Raw genomic sequence first — 23,993 nt, 5'->3', positions numbered from 1 at the left:
CACTGGGATTTGCGGGATCATCAGGGGTGGGGAGGAATGGTTGGAGATGCTGTAGCCAGTCGGGGACTTTAAGATGTAAGTGGGAAACACCGGAGGGTGTATGTTAGGAGTCTTCGGGAGACTCCAGGGTCACCTGGAGTGACCAGGTGACGTCATGGGAAGGACAAGGTTTGGATGAGGCCTTCTCTTGAGGGTACTCCAGTTGCTAGGCAAACGGTTCCCAGAGCGCCGTTGCTAGGGACCTGTGCTCTTTTGATGGCCACGCCCCTTTCCATACGAGCCCCGCCCCCACAGCCAACCACGTCGGCCGCAGGCACGAAGGCCGCGCCCACCTTGTAGCCCCGCCTTCAGCCCTGAACCGTTACCGGAGCGACGGCTGGAGCTCGTCCCGCCTCCCTACCCTGTTGCCAATCGAAGAGGCGTTGCCCGGGCGACGACACCGCCTCTTCCGGTGCGGATCCCCGGCTTCCGGCAGGGGGCCCGGCGGCAGGCGGCTGTCCGGCAGCAGCGGGGCCCTGGGCTGGGGTGGGGGTCGCCCAAGATGGCGGCGGGCGGCGCGGAGGGCGGCTCGGGCCCCGGCGCTGCCATGGGGGATTGTGCGGAGATCAAGTCGCAGTTCCGCACCCGCGAAGGCTTCTACAAGCTGCTCCCCGGCGAGGGCACCGCTCGCAGGTCGGGTCCGGCTTCCTCCCAGACCCCGGCGCCGCCCCAGCCGCCGCAGCAGCCCCTGCCCGGCCCTGCCTCCACCTCCGGCCCCGGTGCTGCGGGCCCCGCGCCGTCCCCTCCGCCCGCAGGCCCAGGGCCCGGGCCCGCGCTGCCTGCGGTGCGCCTCAGCCTCGTGCGCCTGGGGGAGCCCGACGGCGCCGGGGCCGGGGAGCCTCCCGCCACGCCCGCAGCGCTGGGCGCTGGGGGAGACCGCGTCTGCTTCAACTTGGGCCGCGAGCTCTATTTCTACCCGGGCTGCTGTCGCCGCGGGAGCCAACGGGTGAGCGGCCCGCATCGTGGGGCCCTGGGTGCTGGCTTAGAGGATGGGTATCCCTGAGGTGATTCACAAGTGACAGGAGAGTCCCTGAATGATAGGGGACCCTGAGACAGGCATCCTACATGTGACGGACATCTTAAGGGGAAAGGATTCTTGGAGGCAATACAGGATTCTAAAAGGTGATGGGAGGCTCCCTGGGTGCTGGCCATCCTGGAGGTGATGGGAAACCTCGAGATCATGTGAGATGCCGAGGTTATGCGTGAGGGTCCTGGGATGGTGACTATTCTGGAGGTGATGGGGAATCCAAGATGGTATGGGGTGCTCCAAGGTGCTGGCTGGCAGGCATTTTGCAGGTGATGGGAAATGCAGGCTCAGAAGTGATGGGGAGCCCAGGGGTATTGCTGTCTGGGGGTGTTAGGGGGACTTGGGGAGCCCAGATAGGTGAGGAGGATTCTGGAAGTGATGGGGGCTTAGAGGTAATAGGGATCCTGAAGGTGAATGGGATCCTAGAGAAACTTGGGGTCCTGGAGGTAATGAGGGTGCTGGAGGAAATGAGAATCTCGGAGCTGATGGGAGATCTGGAGATAATGACATCCCAGAGGGAACATCCTCAGGTGTGATGGGTGTCTCTAAAGGGATGTCAGTCCCAGAGGACATGAGACCCTTGGAGTTTATGGTGGTCCCCAGAAGTGATGGGGATCCTGAGAGCCCAGAGATGATGAAGGCACCTAAAATTTGGGGGACCATGAGGTTTAATGGGTCCCTGAACTGTGATGGGGATTCTGAGATTTAAGGACTCCAAAGTGAGGAGAATCCTGGGACATTGGACTTTAGAATTCTGGGGATTGGATGATCCTGAGTTTTGAGGGTCTTGGAATATAGTGGTGCTAAGACCCAGGGGAGTTGCTGAAATTATAGAAAGGAATTGGAGCTCAGGGACTACAGAGACCCTGAAACTGACACCGTGGCCAAGGGTGTCCCAGAAGTTGGGGGTGTCCAACTGTGGGGAGGACGCACTGTGGTCTCATGTGGTGGCAGGGGGCGAACCTTCCTGCCTGGTTTTTTCCTCTGTTTGTGATTTGGGTCCTCCTTCCTGTCTGTGGTTGCCCCTTCCCTCCCCGCTCACCCATCCACCTACCCACTCCCCTCAGGGATTTAACCCTGCTTCCTCTTTGTGGTTTTCCCCCAACCTCAACACCCTCTTCCTTCCTCTCAGTGGTAGAAGCCATTAACTCGTTTTCTCCCACCACCCAAGTCCATTGACCTCAACAAGCCAATTGACAAGCGGATCTATAAGGGCACCCAGCCCACTTGCCACGACTTCAACCAGTTCACTGCTGCCACAGAGACCATCTCCCTGCTGGTGGGATTCTCAGCCGGTCAAGTGCAGTACCTGGATCTCATCAAGAAGGACACCAGCAAGCTATTCAATGAGGAGGTGATTGTGGGCCCCCAGGGCCCAGAACTGCTCCCATTCCCACCCACCCACCCATACAATGTTTGCCATGAGACTGCAGCTGTCTGGGAAGCAGTGTAGGCCTGAGGGGGGCAGGATGAGGGAGAGATGGGGGATGGACTGACAGATATGGAGGATGGGGTGACAGCAGCTGCTGTGATGATAGCTAATAATGACGGTTGCACCCCCTGTGCCCAGGCCCTATGCTGTGTTAGCCCTATGCTGAACACATTACTCCTGGAGTTTTCATCAACCAATGGGTTAGGATTGTGACACCCATTTTGCAGATTAGAGAACTGAAGTTACTTACTGGTTGGGATTTGTTTGAAGCCACAGCCCTTGCTTTTCAAATTCTGGGCCCTGTGGGCTTTGGATTCAAATCTTTGCTGCACCATCTACTCACTGTGTGGCTTTGGGAAGGTGACTGTTCCTCCCTTAGCCTCAGTTTTCCTCCTCTGCAAAATGGGATTCCCATCCCTACCTCACAGGACTGTTGTAAAATCATACGTGGAGGTTGCTCAGTCCTGGGTGGACCTGGCAGAAGGGGAAATGCCAGTGAAAGACCTTATCTGTGTCTAGAACTACTCTTGTCCTCTATCTCTGTCTCTCTGTTCTGAGAAGGTGTTTCAAATGTACAGAGTGCATGAATGGCAGAGGGGAGTGAGTGGAACAGGGAATGGATTAAAGTGGACTAGGTCATCCATTCACAAAATATTCACTGAGCATTTGTTCTTTGCCAGGCATTGTTCTAAGCACTGGGACTACTACATCTCGGTGAACAAAACAGAGGGCCCTGCCTTTGTGGAGCTTTTATCTAGCTGGAGGAGACAAATAGTTATCAAATAACTAAGTAGGCTGTGTGTCAGAGTGTCTTGGAGAAAAATCCAGCAGGGAAGGCGAATGGGGAGTGCTCGGTGAGGTTGGGAAAGGTCTCACTGGAAGGTGACATGGAAATAAAGTCCTGAAGGAGGCAAGACAAATTATTGGAGAAAAGGACATTCTGAGTAGAGGGAACAGCTAGGACAAATGCCGGAGGCAGGACAGCAAAAAGGCTGTGTGGCCAGAGCAGTGTTGAGGGGGAGGGTAGTAGATGAGCTCCGAGAAACAACTCGGAGGGGCTAGGAGATGTAGGGTCTGGCAGGTCATGGAAAAGACCTTGGCTTTTTAGAGCCTCTTGCCACTGGGGTTCATCTGAGCCATAGAACACAGAAACAATTTGATTTAATTTCGAAATTCTCCAGAGAATGGAGAATGGGAAGCAACTTGGGTACCTGGGAAAGAAGTTAATTTGTTACAGACAGTGGATGCCAAAGGGCTTTAGGGCTTGGTTCTCCCCGGAGTCCTGCTTGAGAAAGGCTGCCATGGTGTTCAGAGTGGGAGAGACAGTGCCGGGTGCTGACTTAGGTTTTAATAGCATCTCTTTGGCAACTGTGCAGAGAAGACACCCGGGTGGTGGAGGCCAGTCAGTTAGGCCGTTGCAGGCCTGATGGCAGCTGAGACCAGGGTGGTTGGAGTTGGGGGTGGTGAGAAGAGATCAGGTTCTGGGCACATTTTGCAGATCAAGCCCACAGGATTCCTTGCAGGTTTGGAGGTGAGTTGTGAGGACAAAAAGGATCAAAGATGCGCGGCTGACAGGATGGGGTTGTCATTCAGGTGTCCAGGAACTACTTTCCAGGCGCCTCCTGCGGGCACAGCTCTGTGCTCTGGGGCTAGAACAATGAACCAAATAAACAAAGATACCTTCCTTGGGGGAGCTGATACTCCGTGACTCAATATCTTGCCTTAAGCATGACATGGTAAAGATGGCGGAGGGGGTTAGACAGAGGAGAGTTCTCTGGAAGGCAGCACTGCCCTCCTGCCGAAGAAGGGACATCGAGGCTCCACGGAGCTCCCCTCACGCAGCCCTTCTCCCCGTGCTTTCCCCTAACCTGGTGTCTGTCCGTTTCCCTCAGTCCCTCCTCTCCAAGTAGGCCCGGGCCACTTATGATGACCTTCTCCGGGGAACCAGGCTGGGGAGGAGGTGGGCCCCCGGGAGGATGGCCTTCTCCCAACCCCCGCTCTCTCCCCCGGCAGCGGCTTATCGACAAGACCAAGGTGACATATCTGAAGTGGCTGCCTGAGTCAGAGAGCCTGTTCCTGGCATCACACGCCAGCGGCCACCTGTACCTGTACAACGTCAGCCACCCGTGCGCCTCGGCCCCGCCGCAGTACAGTCTGCTGAAGCAGGGCGAGGGCTTCGCCGTCTACGCCGCCAAGAGCAAGGCGCCCCGCAACCCGCTGGCCAAGTGGGCGGTGGGCGAGGGGCCCCTCAACGAGTTCGCCTTCTCGCCCGACGGCCGGCACCTGGCCTGCGTCAGCCAGGACGGCTGCCTGCGCGTCTTCCACTTCGACTCCATGCTGCTGCGGGGGCTCATGAAGAGCTACTTTGGGGGCCTGCTCTGTGTGTGCTGGAGCCCCGACGGGCGCTACGTCGTGACGGGTGGTGAAGATGACCTGGTCACCGTGTGGTCCTTCACCGAGGGCCGCGTGGTGGCCCGAGGCCACGGCCACAAGTCCTGGGTCAACGCCGTGGCCTTCGACCCCTACACCACAAGGGCCGAGGAGGCGGCGGCTGCCGGTGGCGATGGGGAGCGGAGTGGCGAGGAGGAGGAGGAGCCGGAGGCCGCAGGCACAGGCTCGGGCGGGGGCGCCCCCCTCTCCCCGCTGCCCAAGGCCGGCTCCATCACCTACCGCTTCGGCTCGGCCGGCCAGGACACGCAGTTCTGCCTGTGGGACCTCACCGAAGACGTGCTCTACCCTCACCCTCCCCTGGCCCGCACCCGCACCCTCCCCGGCACGCCTGGCACCACGCCGCCTGCCACCGGCAGCTCGCGAGGTGGTGAGCCAGGCCCCGGGCCCCTGCCCCGCTCGCTGTCCCGGTCCAACAGCCTCCCACACCCAGCGGGCAGCGGCAAGGCGGGCGGCCCGGGTGCGGCAGCGGAGCCGGGGACGCCCTTCAGCATCGGCCGCTTTGCCACGCTCACGCTGCAGGAGCGGCGGGACCGGGGGGCCGAGAAGGAGCACAAGCGCTACCACAGCCTGGGCAACATCAGCCGGGGTGGCAGCGGGGGCGGGGGCGGCGGGGACAAGCCCAGCGGCCCCGCCCCCCGAAGCCGGCTGGACCCCGCCAAGGTGCTGGGCACCGCGCTGTGCCCGCGCATCCACGAGGTGCCGCTGCTCGAGCCGCTCGTGTGCAAGAAGATCGCCCAGGAGCGGCTCACGGTCCTCCTCTTCCTGGAGGACTGTATCATCACCGCCTGCCAGGAGGGCCTCATCTGCACCTGGGCCCGGCCGGGCAAGGTGGTGAGTCACCCCACACCAGCCCACCTGGGACCCAGGCAGAGGCGGGCATTGGCAGAGAGGTTTGGTAGCATCAGCCTCCAGCCGTGTGGGATGAGGGGAAGCCATGGAAATCTGTGTCCCAGAACAAGCCTTCTCAGATCTTACAGTGACTTCTAGAACGCTTGGCAAGCAGCGGTAAGCAGAGAGAGGGTCAGGCATAAGAGACATCTGGGAGTGGTGGAGAACATGGCCAGTTATCAGAAGGGCAGCCGGTGGGCCCAGCATGGCTAGGTCTTATGGAATGGTGAAATTTTATTAATACTGCAGCTCGAGCTCTATGGGCAAGATTGAGCCTGTGCACCCAGCTTCCAGCCTGAGTGTCAGACTCTTGGGATCCGATCCCACTGCTGGAGGCGTGGGCTGTGGAATCCCAGGCTCAGGGTCCAGTCCGGCACTTCTGCTCCCTGTGTGACCTCGAGCAAGTCACTGCCTCTTTATGACCTTTCTCACCTCTTAGGACAGGGAAGCTTGAAGATGGGTTGGCCATGGGGTTCAGAAAGGTCCTAGTAAGGTGAAGTGCGGGCCTGGTGCCTTATAACTTGGGACCTGTGTTCTCAGATGTCTCCTAAGGGTTTGGGCTCGGGGGCCCAGGATGCCAGATCTGAGGGCTGTGCCTGGTTCCCTGGACGAGCAGTTTTGGAATTGTAGGGTCCTGAATCCCTAGAACTTAAAGTACAGTCTCAGAGGCAGGGGCATTGGGATTTGGGGAATCTGGTAAGTCCTGAAAGAGATCCCTCTATCTCCCTAGTTCACAGACGAGGAGACCGAGACCCAGACAGGGGAAGGAAGTTGGCCCAGGTCACCCAGCAAGTCAGTGGTAGAGGTAGGACTGTCCCTAAGTTCTTCCCTCTCAGAATCTTAGGACCCCCTCCCCAGTCAGAAGGGGACCCCAGTTTCCCCCTCTGCTCCCTACCTCCACCCCTACCCCATCCTCTTTGCTCAGGATCACCCGAGGACTTTAATTATTGTATAAAAGTACCACCTGCTGGGACAGGGAAGCTAGCCGAGATGTAAGTTCCTGAGCCTAGAGCAGCGGCCTCTGTCTGGGTGGTCTGGGGTGGATTGAAGGGCAAGGCCAGGGTGGCAGCAGCCTGGGGGACTCCAGGCTGGCCTTCCCCCCCCCCCCCCCCCCCGCCCCATGGGACTGGTGAGAGCCCCAGGCGGTCTCTAACCCCCTCCTGTCTCCGCTCTCATCTTCCCCAGGGCATCTCCTCCCAACCAGGCAACTCCCCAAGCGGCACAGTGGTGTGAAGCCATGGATGTCGGGGTCCCCCACCCCCAGCTCCTAGCATAACCGTCCCCGCTGACCTCATGGATCAACGTATTAACAAGACTAACCATGATGGATGGACTGCTCTGGTCCCTCTCCCTGCACAAATTTGGGGCAGAGGGTCCCTCAGACTGACCCAGACACTGGGGGGATGTAGTGGCCCGTGTGGCCACAGCCTTGTCCCCACCACTGCCAAGTACAATGACCCCTTCCTCTGAAACATCAGTGTTAGCCTCATCCCTGTCCCCAGCATGTGACTGGTCACTCCTGGGGGAGAAACTCCCCGCCCACAAGAGCCCCAGCTCTGCAGTGCGCCTCTCGGTCCTGTGTGCAGGGCAGGGGGTGGCCCACCCCTCCCCTGGCCCCCGCCCTGCCCTTGCTGTTACTTGTGCTTTTGAAGAATGTTAAATTATGGAAGCCCCTGGGGTCCTCTCTGTCCCCCAGGACCTCTTATTTATACTAAAGTTCCCTGTTTTCACGGCGTCTCTCTTCCCTTCCGCGGAGGTATGGAGGAAGTGTGTGGGTGCTTTCATGCAGCCCTAGAATCCACTTTATCCAGAGGAAGAGCTAGGCCCTGCCTCCCCCCGACCCCCTTTTGAGGGCAGGAAGAACTGAAAACCAGAGGAGGGATGTGCCCGAGGGACACAGCTGGTGGATCTGCCGCTGGCCAGCCCCGGGCAGGGCCCTTCAGACAGAGGAGAGTATCCCTCGCCCCACTCCAAACGCTCGGAGGGAAGAGAGCCACCAGGCCAGAGTCTTCAGTGGGAGTTTTAAAAGTTGTTTCAAAGTGTCCAGATATTACAGGGGCCCCCCAGGCAGCTCCCGAGATGCCCAGAGTGAGCTTCCACAGCATAGGCCCTGGCCTTCTGCTGCCTCAGGCCTGGCTTGGCCGGGCCCAGGCATCCAGGGCCAATTAGAGACCATGGTTTCCTCTGGGAGAACTGTCCACCCTGGAAAGAACAGCGAAAATCCCTCCTGGCTGGCTCTCTGGAGCCACAGGGAGTGGTGTCTTGCCGCTCCACCCTCCACCCCCCGAAATGTTTCTGTTTCTAATCCTAGCCTGGGCAGGAATGTGGCTGCGCTGCCAGGGTCCAAGGAGCTATTTTGGGGGCTCCTTTGCCTCCCCCAGGCTTTGGCCAGTGGGTCACCCCTGTTCCTGGCTCCTGAGGGCCTCCCTTCCCGATTCTCTCACCACCCCTTCCCCATCTCCTGCCAAAAAATAGTCAGTGTAAAGCAGAGGGCCTGAGGGCTAAATTTAAACCATCCCAAAGTCTGAATCCTTGGCTGAGTCACCCGCAAAGCTGCCCTGGCCTCCCTCCCCCCTTCCCAGGCCTCACCCCTTTTTCCCCTGCTCCCAACTCGAGAGCTTGGGAGGGGTGTTACCAAATCACTCTGAGCCTCAATTGGTCCCCTCTGGGGAATGGGAGGGCTCATCTTTGGCATCTGTCATACCTGTAGCATTCCTCTGTGCTTTGCCTCTTCAGTGGGGGGGGGGTAGTTTGAGGGTAGAGATTCTCCACCACCCCTCATCTCACACTGAAGCGTTCCGAGGGGCCCTGGAAGGAGCAAGTTGGGGGGCCTGGCTTGTGAGGGGTTAAGGCTGGGAGGCTGGAGGGGGCCGGACCGAAGGGTGGGGAGAAGGGGAGGAGGCCTTAGCAGCCAGCAGAGAGAAGTGGCCAGAGAGGCCCAGGGGACAGCCAGGGACAGGCAGACATGCAACCAGGGCCCCAGGGCATGGACAGGGCCCTCCAGGCCCCGTGACGGGAGGACCCCGAGCCCCTGGCCCGGGGAGGGGGCCATGGTGCTGCCTGTCCGACATGTCAGCCGAGGTGCGGCTGAGGCGGCTTCAGCAGCTGGTGCTGGACCCCAGCTTCCTGGGGCTGGAGCCCCTGCTCGACCTTCTCCTGGGCGTCCACCAGGAGCTGGGCGCCTCCGACCTGGCCCAGGACAAGTATGTGGCCGACTTCTTGGAGTGGGGTGAGTGCCTACCTACCTGCATGGCACCCCCCAGATTTGGGGGTGGGGGCAGGGCAGAGGGAGGAGGTGGGTCTGGGCTGGGTGTTGGGGGCAGGACGGACATGGGGAAAACCTCCCATTCAGGGGCCCAGAACTTGGGGCTGGGTCTTGGGGCGACATATTCCTACCCCTGTGCCACCCTGGCAGGGCAGAGTGAGATGAGCAGAGGCCAGGGCAGCCATGACTCAGAATCATGACTTGGGAGCCATGGTAAGCTGGGTTGGGCACAGCCTCTCATGGTCCCCCTGCACCGCCTTCCCGAGTCTAGGCCTAGGGACATGCTGGGGAGCCCTGTCTCCTAGGACCCCTCCCCACCAAAATGGGCCCCGTGGCCCTCCACCTTGGTTCCCCAGAGCGCAGGGGCAAGCGGAAGGGACAACACAGGGCAGCTGCCAGGGGCGCGGCCGACAGGCAGGTGTTCGGCGCCAGCCTCTCCAGCTGCTGCAACAGGTGCCCAGGCACTGGGAGGGCGTGGTGACTCAGGCAGGCCCGGGGAGAACCAGCTCTGCACACAGGCCCCACCGAGCACCCCCTCCACCCCCTGGTTGGAGGAGGAAGAATTAGGATTCTTCTGCGTGGGCCCACTTTCTCTGTAGGTTCCTCCTCCACCCAAAGTCCCTTTTGGCCAAGTCTTCCCCTGGAGACAGGTCCAGAGGGAAGATGCTTCTTCTTCAGCCTCAGCCTCCTGCCTTGTCTGCCCCACTCCCTCCTGGCCCAGGCTCAGGCTCACTTGGGTTTCTGTCTCTCTAACATCTGCCATTCTGTCCCTCCACTTGTCTGTCCTTCAGTGGCTTGCTCTTGGTCCTTAGGCTCTGTGTGTCCCTGTCCCCGTCCCTGTTTCCTGTCTCTCTTCCTTCTCCCGCTCCCTCTTTTCTTGTGTCCATCTCTTTCTGACCCAGGCCCTGCTTCTCTCTCCCCATTTTGCAGATGTGAAGGTGGAGGCCAAGGGCTAGACCACTTGGCCTCTGGGAGAACCTTCTCCCCACATCCCCCCAGCCCTTAGTAACTCTCTCAGCCCCTCTTTTGCAGAGGATGAACTGAGACCTGAGGTGGGGGCAGCTCTCCTGTAAGGAGCACTCCTTTTGTGGCCCGAGCAGCATCCTGCGGCCCCTCCCCTGCCAGGCCGCTGGGGCGGGGGAGGGGGCCTGGGTTCCCGCTGCCTTAAAAGGGCTCAGTGTCTTGGCTCTCTCCTCCCTCCCCCATCCTGGGCCCTGGCTGCTGCTTCCCTGCTGGCCCACTCTTCCTGAACCCCGAACCCTCTCCATAACCCACTGTATCTTCCCTCATTCCTAGTTGCACCCATTGCTCTCTCCCTGCTGCCTCAGAAGCTCCCAGCTTCTTCCACCTCCGGGAGTCCAGGCTTCCCTCTCCGCCTGCCTCCACTCTCTGCCTTCCCCCTCCCAAACTGCTGTCTGTAACATTGCTAGCTGTAGGACCTTGGGCAGAGGACTTCACCTGTCTGAGCCTTGGTTCTTCATCTGTAGATAAGGGGTAATAGTAAAACCTCCTCCCGGAGTTGAGAGCGTAGAGATAACACACTTGGCTGTGCCTGCAGCACTGGAGCCAGGATGCAGACCCACGCCGGCTTTGTCTCCCTCTCCCGTTCCTTCTCCCGTTCCTTCTCCTGGCCCCAGCCCTGAACTCAGGGTTTCCCGGAGTGTGGTCCAAGAGCCACCAGTATCTGAGCCTAGGATTAAACTGCAGGCTCTGGGCCATGACCCAAAACAGACTGAATGAGAGCCCTGGGGGTGGGCGGGGTCACCGGGAGTAGGGGCCCGGAAGCCCAGGGAGCTCTAAGAACTGGGCCTATTTCTTCTTCCTCTGTTCTTCAGGGCCTCCCTTCGGCAGACTTGTTACCTCACCCTGTCCATCCTGCGCCCCCTAGAGCCCTCTGGCTCAGTGTCCTGTCCCAGAAAGGGGTTCCCAGGCATCCCACTTTTCTCTGTACAAGAGCAGTTTTGGGTCCCCAAAGCCTCACATAATGTTTATGTGAAGTCTTTAAGGAGGCAAGACTAGTGCTAAGGGGAGGGGCAGGGGCAGGGGAGACTCAGTGACAGAGGGTGGGACTCTCTCTCCTCGTCTCCAGTGTCAGTCCCTGTGATTCTCGGTTCTCATCCCCCCCCCCCTTCGCCCCCTCCCCCCCAGTGGAGCCCATCGCGGAGAGGCTTAAGGAGGCCCGACTGCAGAGGGATGACTTCGAGATTCTGAAGGTGATCGGACGTGGGGCGTTCAGCGAGGTGAGCCTGGAGCAGCGGAGGCAGTTCAGTGGGGTTAGAGACCTGACTTTTCCTGCAGTGGGCGGGATGTTGGAGTTCCGGATGCGGGGCCTTAGAAATTGATGAATGACTGAGTTTAGAACCTAAGGCGGGGCTTGAGGCCAATGGGCGTGGCTTGCCGAGTGGGGGCGGAGCCAAGTCTGGCCCAGGTTAAGGGTGGAATCCAATCTGGGGGAGCCCTGGTGTTTCCCCGCCACCTCCGCTTCATTACCCTGTTTGGGCTTTCAGGTGGCGGTGGTGAAGATGAAGCAGACGGGCCAGGTGTACGCCATGAAGATCATGAATAAGTGGGACATGCTGAAGAGAGGCGAGGTGACGGCCGGGCTGGGTGTGCGGGGTGCTGAGGATCCCCCCCTTCCGTCCTCCCACCCCCGTCCGCTTCAGCTCCTCCGGGTGCCCCGCAGGTGTCGTGCTTCCGCGAAGAGAGGGATGTGTTGGTGAACGGGGACCAGCGCTGGATCACGCAGCTGCACTTCGCCTTCCAGGACGAGAACTACCTGGTGAGCCCCAGGCCGGGCGACTAGAGGGGCGGACCCCCACCCCTGAGGCTGTCAATTATCGAGGTGCGGGCAGGCAGAGGAAGTTCTAGGATTGGAGAGGTGCCTCGAAATGCATGCGGCAGTCCCTGCCTGTGGTAGGAGCTGGCCTTCCTTTCCCGGGATGGGAGATGTCCCTTACCGCCTTTTTCCCCAGGTTGATTCCGGGGGCACTACCTGGAATGAGAGTCTCTAGAGTCTATGTGAGAGCCACTGGGCAGGGGGTATCTGGGCTCCATACCCTGGACAATCGGGAGGTCTCCGGGTTCTCTTTTTCCTGACTCTCTTGGTCGGGGGTGGGGGAAGTGAATCTCTGTCCAGTGACATCGTAGGGGAACGAGGATTGGGGGTGGGCGTGTCTTTGACTTGTCCTGGAAGGTCTCTTGGGGCTGGGGCTGCGGAGTCTCTGCCCAGGGATGGGGCGTCTCTGGGAGTCTTTGTCCCGGGCTATCGGCCGTGGGCGCCCAGGCGGGGTACCGACCCCCCGTGACACGCCCCCTCCCAGTACCTGGTCATGGAGTACTACGTGGGCGGGGACCTGCTAACGCTGCTGAGCAAGTTTGGGGAGCGGATCCCGGCCGAGATGGCGCGCTTCTACCTGGCCGAGATTGTCATGGCCATAGACTCGGTGCACCGGCTGGGCTACGTGCACAGGTGGGCGCTGCAGGGGCTGAGGGCCGCGGGAATCGGAGAGCGTGGTCCTTAAGAGGGTGGGGCCCAGGCGGTGCTGCCTAGTGGGGTGGAGCCTGGTGAGATGGCAGGAGAGAGGCTCACTTATCCCTCTCCCTTCCCTTCTTCCCTCCGCGCAGGGACATCAAACCGGACAACATCTTGCTGGACCGCTGCGGCCACATCCGCTTGGCAGACTTCGGCTCCTGCCTCAAGTTGCGGGCGGATGGAACGGTGAGCGGTGCACCGCTCTTGGGCAACTCGGACTACCAATGACGGGTCGGGAGCAGGAACCGGAGGTGCAGCGTGGGGGTGGGGCTGGGGCGTGCGGGCAGAGCCAGGGTGAGGGCAGGACTAGATTTGAAGGGGAAAGAAGGAGGCGACCCAGGCCCTAGCCTGCCTGTGGCTCAGGCTTAGAACAGGCAAAAGGAGGGACTAAGCTCTAGGGTAGTGGTTAAGAGGGGGCGGAGCCAGAGCTAGGAGGGGCGGGGTCAAGCCTAGCTCGGATCCTGTTGGCTCAGGTGCGGTCACTGGTGGCCGTGGGCACCCCGGACTACTTGTCTCCCGAGATCCTGCAGGCCGTGGGCGGTGGGCCCGGGACTGGCAGCTACGGGCCCGAGTGTGACTGGTGGGCGCTGGGCGTGTTCGCCTATGAAATGTTCTACGGGCAGACGCCCTTCTACGCCGACTCCACAGCTGAGACCTACGGCAAGATCGTGCACTACAAGGTGAGCACAGCCCGGGGAGCCCCTGACCTCTCCGCACATGCTCCCAGGTAACATCTCCTCTTTCCCCCTCCTTCCGAGCAGGAGCACCTGTCTCTACCGCTGGCAGACGCAGGAGTCCCTGATGAGGCTCGCGATCTCATCCAGCAGCTGCTGTGTCCCCCTGAGATGCGCCTGGGCCGGAATGGAGCAGGCGATTTCCAGAAGCATCCTTTCTTCTTTGGCCTTGACTGGGACAGCCTCCGAGACAGCGTGCCCCCCTTTACGCCGGATTTCGAGGGTGCCACGGACACGTGCAACTTCGATGTGGTGGAAGACGGGCTCACTGCCATGGTGAGCGGGGGCGGGGTAGGTACCTGCGATCCCTGGTCTGCAGAGGGTACCCCCGCATCCGACCGCCGTTAACACTGAGGTTAGGAGAGTACCCTCCTCCTGGGGTCCTGAAATCATTCCTTCCCCAGAACACCTGCTCTGTGTGGCCTCAGGGCTGGGAACCCAGCAGTGACCTAGACTCACAGTCCAGTGGAGGACACTGACTTGTCCCCAGACAGTGATGCCCCAGAGAGATCAGGGCTGAGATGGGGCTGGGGGGTGCAGGGGGGCGGGCCTCCTGACCCAGCATGAAAGGTCCTGGAGGGCTTCCTGGAGGAGGGGGCTATCTGAGCTGAGACCTGGAAGGATGAGAGGTGAGAAAGCACCATAGAGGAATCTCCCTTGCTTAGGCCATCTCTCTCTCAGCTGTTGTATGAGCTATCCCGTGCTTGTTCAGCCTGACTGCCTTTGTGCTGGGCACAGCGGGGGACACACATGGACCAAGTCAGCCCTGGTCCCTGCCCTCATCTACTTACAGTCTGGAGAAATGTATAATTATACTGTGGCAAGTGCCCTGAGGGAAGCAGCAGGATGTAATAAAAGAAAATGACGCAGGGTCCACTTTAGATAGACCCCAGGCTGGGGTGGGGGGGTGCGAGGGCACTTAAAGCCAAGACTGGGAAGGGGTGAGTGAGGGGCCATCCCTGACAGCCGCTGGTCACCTCACATCTGTGTTTCTCTCCTATAGGAGACGCTGTCGGATATGCAGGAAGGCATGCCACTGGGGGTCCACCTGCCTTTCGTGGGCTACTCCTCCTATTCCTGCATGGCCCTTGGGTAAGTGCTGCCCCTGTGCAGCTTGAGAGGAGTGGACGGGGGTGGGGTGGGGGTGGGGGTTCCTGCCTCCAGAGGCCCCAGGAGGCTGCTCGGGGTTATCACATCCTGGCCCGTTGGTGCCCAGGAGAATTGCAGGGTCAGTCTCGGAACCTTATTGTCTTGGGACCAAGGACTTTTAGGAGCCCAGAATTGTAGGACGTTAAATTCTCAGACTATAAGTACTTTGAAATTTAGATTCAAATGTAAAACCTCAGAGTCACAGGCTCGGCCTTCCGGAATCTTCCGACCTTCCACTTTTAGATTTCTAGTATACAGTCATGGGACCTCAAAATCTTAGAGAATAAGAAGTTTACAGTTGTTAAGTCAATCTTAAAAGAACACGGACTCACTGAATTACATAACCACAAAGCCTTCTTAAAACATTGATTCTGAAAATAATACATTGCTTATCACAAGTATATTAGAAAATAGGGATGAGAAAAAGGAAGGCCGCCAGCAGCAACGGTCCCTGGCTCACAGCACACGTACCTAACAGCTGTGAGAACGTGCTGTATTCTAATCTGTTTTGTTAGTGGACAATGTACCGCAAGTGCCATTTCTTGAACAAACTGTAACACAATCCTGACCCGCTGGGGAGTGTTCTCCTTACTGGGCGGGTCAGGACTCAGCTAACCCGCCTCTCTGTCATGACCGAGGCTGGATGAACAGCCGCAGGTTGGTCTTGGCGCTTGTCGAGCATCATTGGGTCCTTGAGACATATTTCTACAAGAGGGACTGCTGGGTTGGAGGGGACATCACTTTTATTGCAATTTCATATTCCTTGGGATGGTCTGTCTTCCTCCCAGCACCTGGGTCTGGGGGTGGGGGGGGGTGGCTGCTGTCTAGAGTCAGTCTTGGGGTCCAACACCCAGTGTGAAGACCACCTCTTTGGAGGTGGCCAGAGCCGGGAGTGTCTCCCTCACTTCCTGAGGCCCTTAGGAGAGGGGCCTGTAAAGGGCACATGGAGACGGAGATGGGCAGATCCTAGAACATGGGTGTCCTGAACCCAGGTTCCTGAGGAAGCTGCAGAGAGGCCAGCTTCCAGGGGCCTGAGGCCATGCCAGGGGCAGGCCTTTTCCTAAGGAGAGGAGGACCTGTCCCACCAGCCTGGCAATTTGCTGCCTTCACTCTGCCCCTCCCCCTCCTCAAGCCTGGAGCCTTCAGGTCTGGCTGCCCCAGGGCACGGGCTAGGGAGTCCTGGCTGTAAACGCAGGGGATCGGCAGCCTCTGGGGTGAGGCCGGCTCTTCCTCCCCTCGCCCTCTTCCTCTTCCCAGGGATGATGAGATCCCGGGCTCCACGCCCATGGAACTGGAGGCCGAGGCGTTGCCTGAGCCACTGCAAGAGCCCAGCCTGGAACCCATGGTGCCCCCAGCAGAGGAAACGGTGAGTCTTTAGGAGTCTTTAGAGGAGAGGGTCAGTGAGGGACGAATCGAGAGAAAAGGGGAGGCCTTCAGGGATAGTGTGCGCCATGGAGTGCTAGGCCCTCTGGGAGCTTCCTCGACAGAAAGAGATGGAAAACAAAGTAGAGACAAGGTTACTTCAGTCAGAAATGATCCCCACAGAGAAATTAAAACAGGTCAGTGAGTGTGCATGGAGGGGAACTCTCTGGGGAGGGGAAGCCCTGGAGAAGGAGGAGGACCACCCATTGGTCAGCAAAGAGAAGAGTAAGGGCTCTGAGGTGAGAACCAGCTGGTTTGCTCTGAAACATGAAAGGAGGGTAGTAAGGCTGCGTTGTTCCAGGAGGAAGGAGGGTGAGGAGTGAGGAGAGGGGAGGCTGAAGAGGCCAGCAGACGCACACCAGACAGGGCCTTTAGTTTTCATGTGGTGGGCCTCCTCCTGAGGGCACTGAGGGGCTGGAGAGATTCTCCAGGGGAGGGACATGGTCAAGCTGCGTAGTGTTATAGGAACAGCCCTTTGGTGTGGAAGGTGGTTGGGAGGAGACCAGATTAAAGGCTGGAGATGAGGGCTGGTCTGGGTTAGGGAAGGAGGGGAAGGAGCTGTGGGGATTCCAGAAAGATCTCGGGGGTGCAGGAATAGAGGTCAAAGGAGGATCCCAGGCCTGGAACCTATGCCTAAGTCTCGAATGCTCCAGGAGCCACAGGCAGCCCTAAGCCCGGTTCCCATACCCAGGCTGAAGCGGCAGTTCCAGAGGCCATTCCGGAGGCCATTCCGGAGGCGGTGGCAGAGGCCGAGGTGACGCTGCGGGAACTCCAGGAGGCCCTGGAGGAGGAGGTGCTTACCCGACAGAGCCTGAGCCAGGAGCTGGAGGCCATCCGAACGGCCAACCAGAACTTCGCCAGGTCGGGGTCGGGAGTCGGGGACAGTCACTACCTTTAGCAGCCTCTCTAGCCGAAATCCCGAAGGGCTCACCGTCCTTACCTCCCCTGCAGCCAACTCCGCGAGGCCCAGGCCCGTAACCGAGACCTGGAGGCGCACGTCCGGCAGCTGCAGGAACGGATGGAGTTGCTTCAGGCCGGGGGAGCCGCAGGCGAGTCCCTCATCCACCACCTTTCCTGAGGCGCCGGCGTGGGGGCGGGCGGGGGGGGCGGGCGGGGAGGTGGGCCCGCGGCGTGTGTATACACCTGGGGGAGGGTGAGGGGCCCAGGCTGGGGCACGCCGCGCCACCGCCCTTCTCCGTTCCTCCACGCGCCCTACGCCTCTCTCTTCTCCTTCCAGCTGTCACGGGGGTCCCCAGTCCCCGGGCCACGGATCCACCTTCCCATGTAAGACCCCTCTTTTTCCCCTGCGTCAAGCCTGCTGCCCCCTTTGCAGACTCTGTCCCCATCTCCCCGTACCCCTGTCCAGACTTAGAGGCTCACCCCTACCTCTTTGAGGTTCCAGTCAGCAGACACCCTCCATTCATGCCCAAATCTACCAGATCTCCCTCGGTTCAGGCCTCTCACCAAATCCCATCCAGGATCTCCCTAGATGACTTCCCCGACCTCGACTCCCCTCTCTGTCTCTTGCACCCCGCCGAGGGCGGCCGTGCCGAGCTGGGCTCGGATCGGGTCACCTGTCCCTTCTCTCTCCAGCTAGATGGCCCCCCGGCCGTGGCTCTGGGCCAGTGCCCGCTGGTGGGGCCAGGCCCCATGCACCGCCGCCACCTGCTGCTCCCTGCCAGGGTACGTCCGGCTGCTCACGCCCGCCCGCCGCGCGACCCCGCCCAGCTCCACGTACCCCGAGCCGCCTCTGCTTAGCTGCGCCTCTGCGGGGTGGGGCCCGCGGCGGGGAGGGAGGATGCTCGGGCAGCCAATCAACACAGGCCCCTAGGAGGCAGCCAATGAGGAGTTGGGACAAGACTTAGGCTTCCGAGCCGACCAATCACAGCTACCCGCGCTGTGAGGGGGCGGGGCGGGTGCAGGGAGTGTGTGGACCCTCTTATGGGCGTAGGCGGGGCTGGTCCCAGGAGCCAATCGGAGGCCCACGTCGCCAATGCTGACCCCCCCCCCCCCCCCCGCCCTCTCCCCGCAGGTCCCTAGGCCTGGCCTATCGGAGGCGCGTTCCTTGCTCCTGTTCGCCTCTGCTCTGGCTGGTGCCGCCGCCCTGGGCTGCATTGGGTTGGTGGCCTGCGCCGGCTATCTTGCCGCAGTCTGATCCCGCCCAGGAGCCGCCTTCGCCGCCTGAACCCTAGAACCCGAGCCTGTCCTACACTCGGGCTCCGCTGGAGGGTTTGGTGACCCAGGCACGGCCCAGAAGCCGCTCCCACCGTCCCCCAGTTCACAGCACTCCGAGCGTGGGTTCCCGCCCCAGCTCCAGCCCTGTGATCCGGGCCCGCCCCCTGGCGGCTGGGGAGGGAGGAGCCGGGGCCGCGGCTCAAGGGAGGCTTGTAGCCGGGAATGCTGCTGCTGCTGCTGCTGGGGGGATCGCGGACCTCTTCCTTTCTCCGGCCTAGCTGAGGCTCCCGACGTGGATGGGCAAGCTGCGACCTAGAGAATGCAGCAGGGCCAGGGCTCGGCGTCTGTTTTTCACCCTCCAGGCACCCCCACCCACATCGGCTTGCAAACCACAAATCCTCCTTGTGCATGAGGCCCTGCCCTCCCGGGAAGACTCTCTTTCCGCGGTGAACGTCTAGCGCGAGCTCCGCCTTTGCCTTTTGACAGCCCCGCTTTTTTCGGGGACTCTCGCGCCCTCCTCACGTGCGCTGCTCTCGGAGCCACAGCCGGCTCCGCCCGCCTCGGCAGTTTGGGTATTTATTGACCTTTCCTCCGACCCGCTGACAGGCTCCAGGACCCCAGCACCCTAATCCACGTTTTGGATGCACTGAGACCCCGACATTCCTCGGTATTTATTGTCTTTCCCCACCTAGGACCCCACCCCCGATCCTCGCGAATAAAAGGCCCTCTCGTCTGCCCAAAATTCTGAAATTCCTTCGTGTCCGCTGTTTGCTTTGAGGGCAGGAGGCTTTTCAGTGGGCCAATAGGAAGGCGAGTGGAGGTGGCCAATGGCCTGGCAGCAAGCTAGCGGGAGGCGAAGCGGACGTATCAGGGGTGGGGGTGGGCTGCGGGGCGTGGCTTCGACATCTGGCCAATAGGAGAAGAAGAGCGGGCCACCAGGAGGCACCGCCTCTTGTCCAGCTGTGGCCCAGCTGTGCCGTCAGACCGCGGTGAAGGGGGTTGCTGGGCTGGCAGCTAGCGCAGCCATCCTCCTACCACTGCGCCTGCGCGGGCCACGCGCATCCGTTCCAGGGACTGACTTACGTTCAAGAAAAGTTGCTGCAAACTTTCTAACCCGTTTCCCCCGCCCCTTCTCCCAGCCAGACCCGCCCCCCTGCGGAGCCGGGAATTCCGAGGGGCGGAGCGCGGGCCGAGATGGGGAGTGAGGGGGGCCTTCGGAGGACCCTGGAGACGGAGGCGTGCAGAAGCTCAGTCTCGGGGCGGAGGCGGCTTCGCGCCCTTAGCCCTCCCGGACGGCCTGTTGCCTTCTCCGTTGTCCCGATGGGGAAACTGAGGCCCTGAGCCAGAGGCACACGCGGGGGGGAGGCAAAAAGCGCGGCCTGAGGCGGAGGGAAAACAAAGGGAGAATCACGAACAGACGGGGAGGGGGACGGGCACACACACAGACACTGGGACAGAGACCCTAATAGAGAACTGGGCCTGGCATCGGTGGTGAGGGGGGAGACGCGGGGTCGGCGGGAGAAGATCGGGAAGCGCGAAGTTGCTGGGGGGGTGCGGGGAGAGGAGACGGGCGGGGGAGGGGGCTGGGGAAAGCCCGAGGGAGGAGGAGAAGGAGGGAGGAACTTCCCAAAGTTGCAAAACATGGCTACCTTGCCTGCGGAGCCGAGCGCGGGGCCGGCGGCTGGGGGGGAGGCGGTGGCGGCGGCGGCGACCGAAGAGGAGGAGGAGGAAGCGCGCCAGCTTCTGCAGACTTTGCAGGCGGCCGAGGGTGAGGCAGCGGCGGCGGCCGGGGCCGGGGCGGGCGAAGCGGCGGTGAAAGTGGAGGGCCCGGGATCCCCGGGCGTCCCCGGGTCGCCCCCCGAGGCCGCTGCCGAGCCGCCCACGGGCCTCCGCTTCTCGCCGGAGCAGGTGGCGTGCGTGTGCGAGGCGCTGCTACAGGCGGGCCACGCCGGCCGCTTGAGCCGTTTCCTGGGCGCACTGCCCCCGGCCGAGCGCCTACGTGGCAGCGATCCGGTGCTGCGCGCTCGGGCCCTGGTGGCCTTCCAGCGGGGCGAGTACGCCGAGCTCTACCGGCTGCTCGAGAGCCGCCCCTTCCCCGCCGCCCACCACGCGTTTCTGCAGGACCTCTACCTGCGCGCGCGCTACCACGAGGCCGAACGGGCCCGCGGCCGCGCGCTGGGCGCGGTGGACAAGTACCGTCTGCGCAAGAAGTTCCCGCTGCCCAAGACCATCTGGGACGGCGAAGAGACCGTCTACTGCTTCAAGGAGCGGTCCCGCGCCGCGCTCAAGGCCTGCTATCGCGGCAACCGCTACCCCACGCCGGACGAGAAGCGCCGCCTGGCCACGCTCACCGGCCTCTCGCTCACGCAGGTTAGCAACTGGTTCAAGAACCGACGACAGCGCGACCGGACCGGGGGCGGCGGCGGCGCGCCCTGCAAGAGGTGAGGGAACCCGGGCGGCGCCAGTCCCGCTTTCCCGGGGACGTGCCATCCACCAGACCCCCCGTCCCCACCAATGCCCGTTGTCCTCGGACACCCCTCGCTCACACCCTCAGGCGCCAGCCGAGCGCGGGGAATCCGTGTGCATGGAACGGGCACGCGCCCCGGCCCTCTCCCAGACACCCGGACACCAATGCTCCTCTCGCGGAGGCCGAGAGACCGCCTCTCTCTGCTCCATTCAAGGCTCCGTCCCAGATCCCATCCGTGTCCGCGGCTAGACTCGGGGCGGCAGTGAGAAAATGAGGGACTGCGAGAAAGGAGGAGGGGCCTTTGTCCTCCCCACCGGTCGTAGGGGCTTGTTCAGGCCCCTTCGCGGCCAGGCCCTCCCTGACCGTTGCTCGGTCTCACCTCCCCGCTTCCCGCCCCCCCCTCAGGGCCCAAACAGCGTGGTCCGTCTTCTGTCTTTGTTGTGAAACGTGAACCTTCCCCAGCTCCGGTTTCCCTGTAACCCAAGCCCTTCTCCTCCCACCCTGCGCGTCGGCCTCCTACTCCTCCGACGCCCGGGGAGGAGGGGGGTCGGGGGAGGGCACTGGGAACTGAGCGGGCGACTACCTCCTTACTCTCTCCAAAGCCATTCGGCTGCTTTCAGGCCGACTCAGGAGACTTCAGGCAGCCTGGTTGCTCAGCCTCCGGGGCCCTGAGGCCGAGGGGTTGGGAGAGGAGGGCCTCCTTCCCGCCCCCCAAAGCGGCCAGCTTGAGCCTTTAGTCAGCGGTATTGCAGAGGCTCCTCCCTGGGGCCCTTGGGTGGTCTCAGAGATGAGGTTTCATAACCCCCTGAAATGGTGCACATGAACTTGGGCTGGGGAAAGGTGGAGAGGCAGTGGGCGGCTTGTGCTTCCTCCGAGCACTTTGCAGCCGGCTCCGTGCAGGAATCGGGCTGGCCAGCGGGGAAACACAGCATTCGGGATCACAACTCACAATCCTTTCTCCGGCCAGTGAATCTGATGGGAACCCCACTACGGAGGACGAGTCCAGCCGCAGCCCTGAGGACCTGGAGAGGGGGGCGGCTCCGGTGGCGGCCGAGGCCCCCGCCCAGGGCTCCATATTCCTGGCCGGGGCCGCCCCTCCCGCGCCGTGCCCCGCCTCCTCCTCCATCCTGGTGAACGGGAGCTTCCTGGCCGCCGGCAGCTCTCCAGCGGTGCTCCTCAATGGGAGCCCCGTCATCATCAACAGCCTGGCCCTGGGCGAGGCCTCCAGCCTGGGCCCCCTGCTGCTCGGCGGGGGCGGGGGCGCCCCTGCACCGCAGCCCAGCCCCCAGGGGGCCAGCGAGGGCAAGACCTCCCTGGTCCTGGACCCTCAGACTGGGGAGGTTCGCCTGGAGGAGGCTCAGCCTGAAGCCCCTGAGACCAAGGGGGCCCAGGTGGCTGCTTCAGGGCCGCCTGGAGAGGAGGTCCCAGGGCCGCTGCCCCAAGTGGTGCCTGGCCCCCCGCCGGCTGCCACCTTTCCTCTGCCCCCAGGACCAGTGACTTCCGTGGCTGCTCCACAAGTGGTGCCACTTTCCCCACCCCCTGGCTACCCTGCCGGCCTGGGCCCCACCTCCCCACTGTTGAACCTGCCCCAGGTGGTGCCCACCTCCCAGGTGGTGACCTTGCCTCAGGCTGTGGGGCCACTGCAGCTGTTGGCAGCTGGGCCAGGCAGCCCCGTGAAGGTGGCAGCTGCCCCGGGCCCTGCCAACGTGCACCTGATAAACTCTGGGGTGGGCGTGACTGCCCTTCAGCTGCCTTCGGCCACTGCCCCAGGTACCCCTTTCTGGTGGCTGGGCGGGGGGTACAGTTACCTCAGGGAGGGATGGCGCTGTCAGTGGGCTTCCTGGGGCAACGGTGGGGAGTGGGGAGCTCATCCCCGGCGGGTCCCAGACCCTCCCGTGCCAGGCAGTACCCTGAGGCTCGAGCCACGCAGACTTGGCCTCACCCTGACCCTGAAGGGGCTCCTTTTGCCTCCGGCTGATCTCCCTGCCTGCCCTCCAGCGGCGTACTCTTCACCTCTGCGCCTGGCCCCTCTCCTCTCCCCACAGGAAACTTCCTGCTGGCCAACCCCGTGTCTGGCAGCCCCATCGTGACAGGTGTGGCCGTGCAGCAGGGCAAGATCATCCTCACCGCCACCTTCCCCACCAGCATGCTGGTCTCCCAGGTCCTGTCGCCGGCCCCCAGCCTGGCCCTGCCCCTGAAGCCAGATGCGGCCATCTCAGTCCCCGAAGGAGCCCTCCCGGTGGCCCCCAGCCCCGCTCTGCCGGAGGCCCACGCCTTAGGCGCACTGTCTGCGCAGCCGCCCCCCGCCCCGGCCGCCGCCAGCCTGCCCTTCTCCCCAGACTCCTCCGGCCTCCTGCCCGGCTTCCAGGCGCCCCCGCCCGAGGGGCTCCTGCTGTCGCCCGCGGCCGTGCCGATCTGGCCAGCCGGGCTGGAACTGAGCGCCGGCACCGAGGGGCTGCTGGAGGCGGAGAAGGGGCTGGGGACACAGGCCCCCCACACGGTGCTGAGGCTGCCGGACCCCGACCCCGAGGGGCTGCTCCTGGGGGCCACGGCGGGGGGCGAGGTTGACGAGGGGCTGGAAGCGGAGACCAAGGTCCTGACCCAGTTACAGTCGGTGCCTGTGGAAGAGCCCTTGGAACTGTGACCCGCCGGGCCCCGTGGCCTCCCCTGACAATGGTGCTCGAGGACGGCGGGGAGGAGGGAGCCTCTCAAACACGAAGACGGCTGCCATCCACACACACTACACCCTCCCCGCGGCCGCTCAACCTCTCCACGCCCTGGAGGCCCACTCCTGTCCGGGGCACCGTCCTCTGACGGGACGCCTCCTCTGTTACAGCCCTCTCCTTGCTCTGCCTCCTGATCTACATGGGGAGATTTGGGGCTCCTGACTCAGGGGCTCTGCCCCCCTCGACCTGGTACTAGCTGTGAGCTGAAAGCCCTGCCGAATGGCTGGGTTTCCAACCCCCTTGAGCCCTCTCCCTATCACTCCCTGAAACACTATTAATAGCTCCACTGACATCCAGTGTTCCCAGAACTGCTTGGAATCCGAGGGTGGAGGACGGGCAGTCCTGTGCCCGGAGACTGACGGACCCTCCCCGCCGGGCCCTTCCTGCCCACGAGGGATGCGGGTGTGCGGTCTGTGGGCCAGGGTCCTCCGTTAGCTCCCCCTGGACTAGAGCCCTCGGGAGCACGTCCAGCCCCAGACCAAAGATCCCTTGACCCTCGGGCCAACCCTGACCCCTGTGTCTAGTTTGTATCCTAAATCTTTATTTTTCTAGGACATGTTATGCCTTCAGTTCAATTAAAATAAAGTTAACAGACAACTAGAACCTCGGGGGGTGTGGGTTATCTTCCAACGATTTGCCCAAGGAAAAGCTGAACCACAAAAAGCTCACCCTGAGATTCTGGCTTT

The 23,993-nt window shown here is 61.9% G+C and overlaps 3 protein-coding genes across 9 annotated transcripts; all 3 read left to right on the top strand.

Annotated features, from left to right (window-relative positions):
• The first annotated feature begins 479 nt into the window (after window positions 1-479).
• DMWD (DM1 locus, WD repeat containing) lies at window positions 480-7,567 on the top strand. Of its 2 annotated transcripts, XM_068528884.1 has the most exons (5): window positions 480-985; window positions 2,238-2,420; window positions 4,512-5,780; window positions 6,568-6,642; window positions 7,023-7,567. In XM_068528884.1, the coding sequence occupies exons 1-5, from the start codon at window positions 542-544 to the stop codon at window positions 7,068-7,070; spliced, it is 2,019 nt and encodes a 672-aa protein (XP_068384985.1). In that variant the 5' UTR covers window positions 480-541; the 3' UTR covers window positions 7,071-7,567. The 2 variants fall into 2 exon arrangements, with proteins under 2 accessions (XP_068384985.1, XP_068384986.1); XM_068528885.1 differs by lacking the exon at window positions 6,568-6,642.
• Window positions 7,568-8,712: 1,145 nt separating this feature from the next.
• DMPK (DM1 protein kinase) lies at window positions 8,713-18,864 on the top strand. 6 transcript variants are annotated; one of them, XM_068528891.1, is made up of 16 exons: window positions 8,713-9,066; window positions 10,740-10,796; window positions 11,249-11,342; window positions 11,610-11,693; window positions 11,786-11,881; window positions 12,423-12,571; window positions 12,727-12,820; window positions 13,108-13,314; window positions 13,396-13,659; window positions 14,372-14,460; window positions 15,775-15,883; window positions 16,631-16,800; window positions 16,891-16,988; window positions 17,177-17,223; window positions 17,537-17,622; window positions 17,972-18,864. In XM_068528891.1, the coding sequence occupies exons 1-16, from the start codon at window positions 8,888-8,890 to the stop codon at window positions 18,129-18,131; spliced, it is 1,983 nt and encodes a 660-aa protein (XP_068384992.1). In that variant the 5' UTR covers window positions 8,713-8,887; the 3' UTR covers window positions 18,132-18,864. The 6 variants fall into 6 exon arrangements, with proteins under 6 accessions (XP_068384992.1, XP_068384988.1, XP_068384990.1 ...); XM_068528887.1 differs by lacking the exon at window positions 10,740-10,796 and having other exon boundaries at window positions 11,251-11,342; window positions 13,396-13,644; XM_068528889.1 differs by lacking the exon at window positions 10,740-10,796 and having other exon boundaries at window positions 8,714-9,066; window positions 11,251-11,342; window positions 13,396-13,644; window positions 17,533-17,622.
• Window positions 18,865-19,733: 869 nt separating this feature from the next.
• Window positions 19,734-23,896, top strand: SIX5 (SIX homeobox 5). Its single transcript, XM_068528883.1, has 3 exons — window positions 19,734-20,555; window positions 21,549-22,351; window positions 22,627-23,896. Exons 1-3 carry the CDS (start codon window positions 19,756-19,758, stop codon window positions 23,223-23,225), a joined length of 2,202 nt encoding a protein of 733 aa, XP_068384984.1. The 5' UTR covers window positions 19,734-19,755; the 3' UTR covers window positions 23,226-23,896.
• Window positions 23,897-23,993: the final 97 nt, after the last annotated feature.

Source organism: Eschrichtius robustus, chromosome 19 (assembly GCF_028021215.1).
Source record: "Eschrichtius robustus isolate mEscRob2 chromosome 19, mEscRob2.pri, whole genome shotgun sequence".
In the NCBI taxonomy this organism is placed as follows: Eukaryota; Metazoa; Chordata; class Mammalia; order Artiodactyla; family Eschrichtiidae; genus Eschrichtius; species Eschrichtius robustus.
Note: the sequence above shows the minus strand (reverse complement) of the source record. Positions and strands in the feature narration are given on the sequence as shown.

What these genes read in the sequence shown, in the direction of transcription:
- DMWD (XM_068528884.1), top strand. Translation starts at nt 542, where the DNA reads ATGGCGGCGGGCGGCGCGGAGGGCGGCTCGGGCCCCGGCGCTGCCATG. An exon ending in GGGCCCGGCCGGGCAAGGTG is followed by an intron (nt 5,781 to 6,567) that starts GTGAGTCACCCC and finishes CTATCTCCCTAG; the next exon opens with TTCACAGACGAGGAGACCGA. An exon ending in CCAGCAAGTCAGTGGTAGAG is followed by an intron (nt 6,643 to 7,022) that starts GTAGGACTGTCC and finishes CATCTTCCCCAG; the next exon opens with GGCATCTCCTCCCAACCAGG.
- DMPK (XM_068528891.1), top strand. Translation starts at nt 8,888, where the DNA reads ATGGTGCTGCCTGTCCGACATGTCAGCCGAGGTGCGGCTGAGGCGGCT. An exon ending in GACGTGGGGCGTTCAGCGAG is followed by an intron (nt 11,343 to 11,609) that starts GTGAGCCTGGAG and finishes TTGGGCTTTCAG; the next exon opens with GTGGCGGTGGTGAAGATGAA. An exon ending in GCCAACCAGAACTTCGCCAG is followed by an intron (nt 16,801 to 16,890) that starts GTCGGGGTCGGG and finishes CCTCCCCTGCAG; the next exon opens with CCAACTCCGCGAGGCCCAGG.
- SIX5 (XM_068528883.1), top strand. Translation starts at nt 19,756, where the DNA reads ATGGCTACCTTGCCTGCGGAGCCGAGCGCGGGGCCGGCGGCTGGGGGG. An exon ending in GGCGGCGCGCCCTGCAAGAG is followed by an intron (nt 20,556 to 21,548) that starts GTGAGGGAACCC and finishes TTCTCCGGCCAG; the next exon opens with TGAATCTGATGGGAACCCCA. An exon ending in GCCTTCGGCCACTGCCCCAG is followed by an intron (nt 22,352 to 22,626) that starts GTACCCCTTTCT and finishes CTCTCCCCACAG; the next exon opens with GAAACTTCCTGCTGGCCAAC.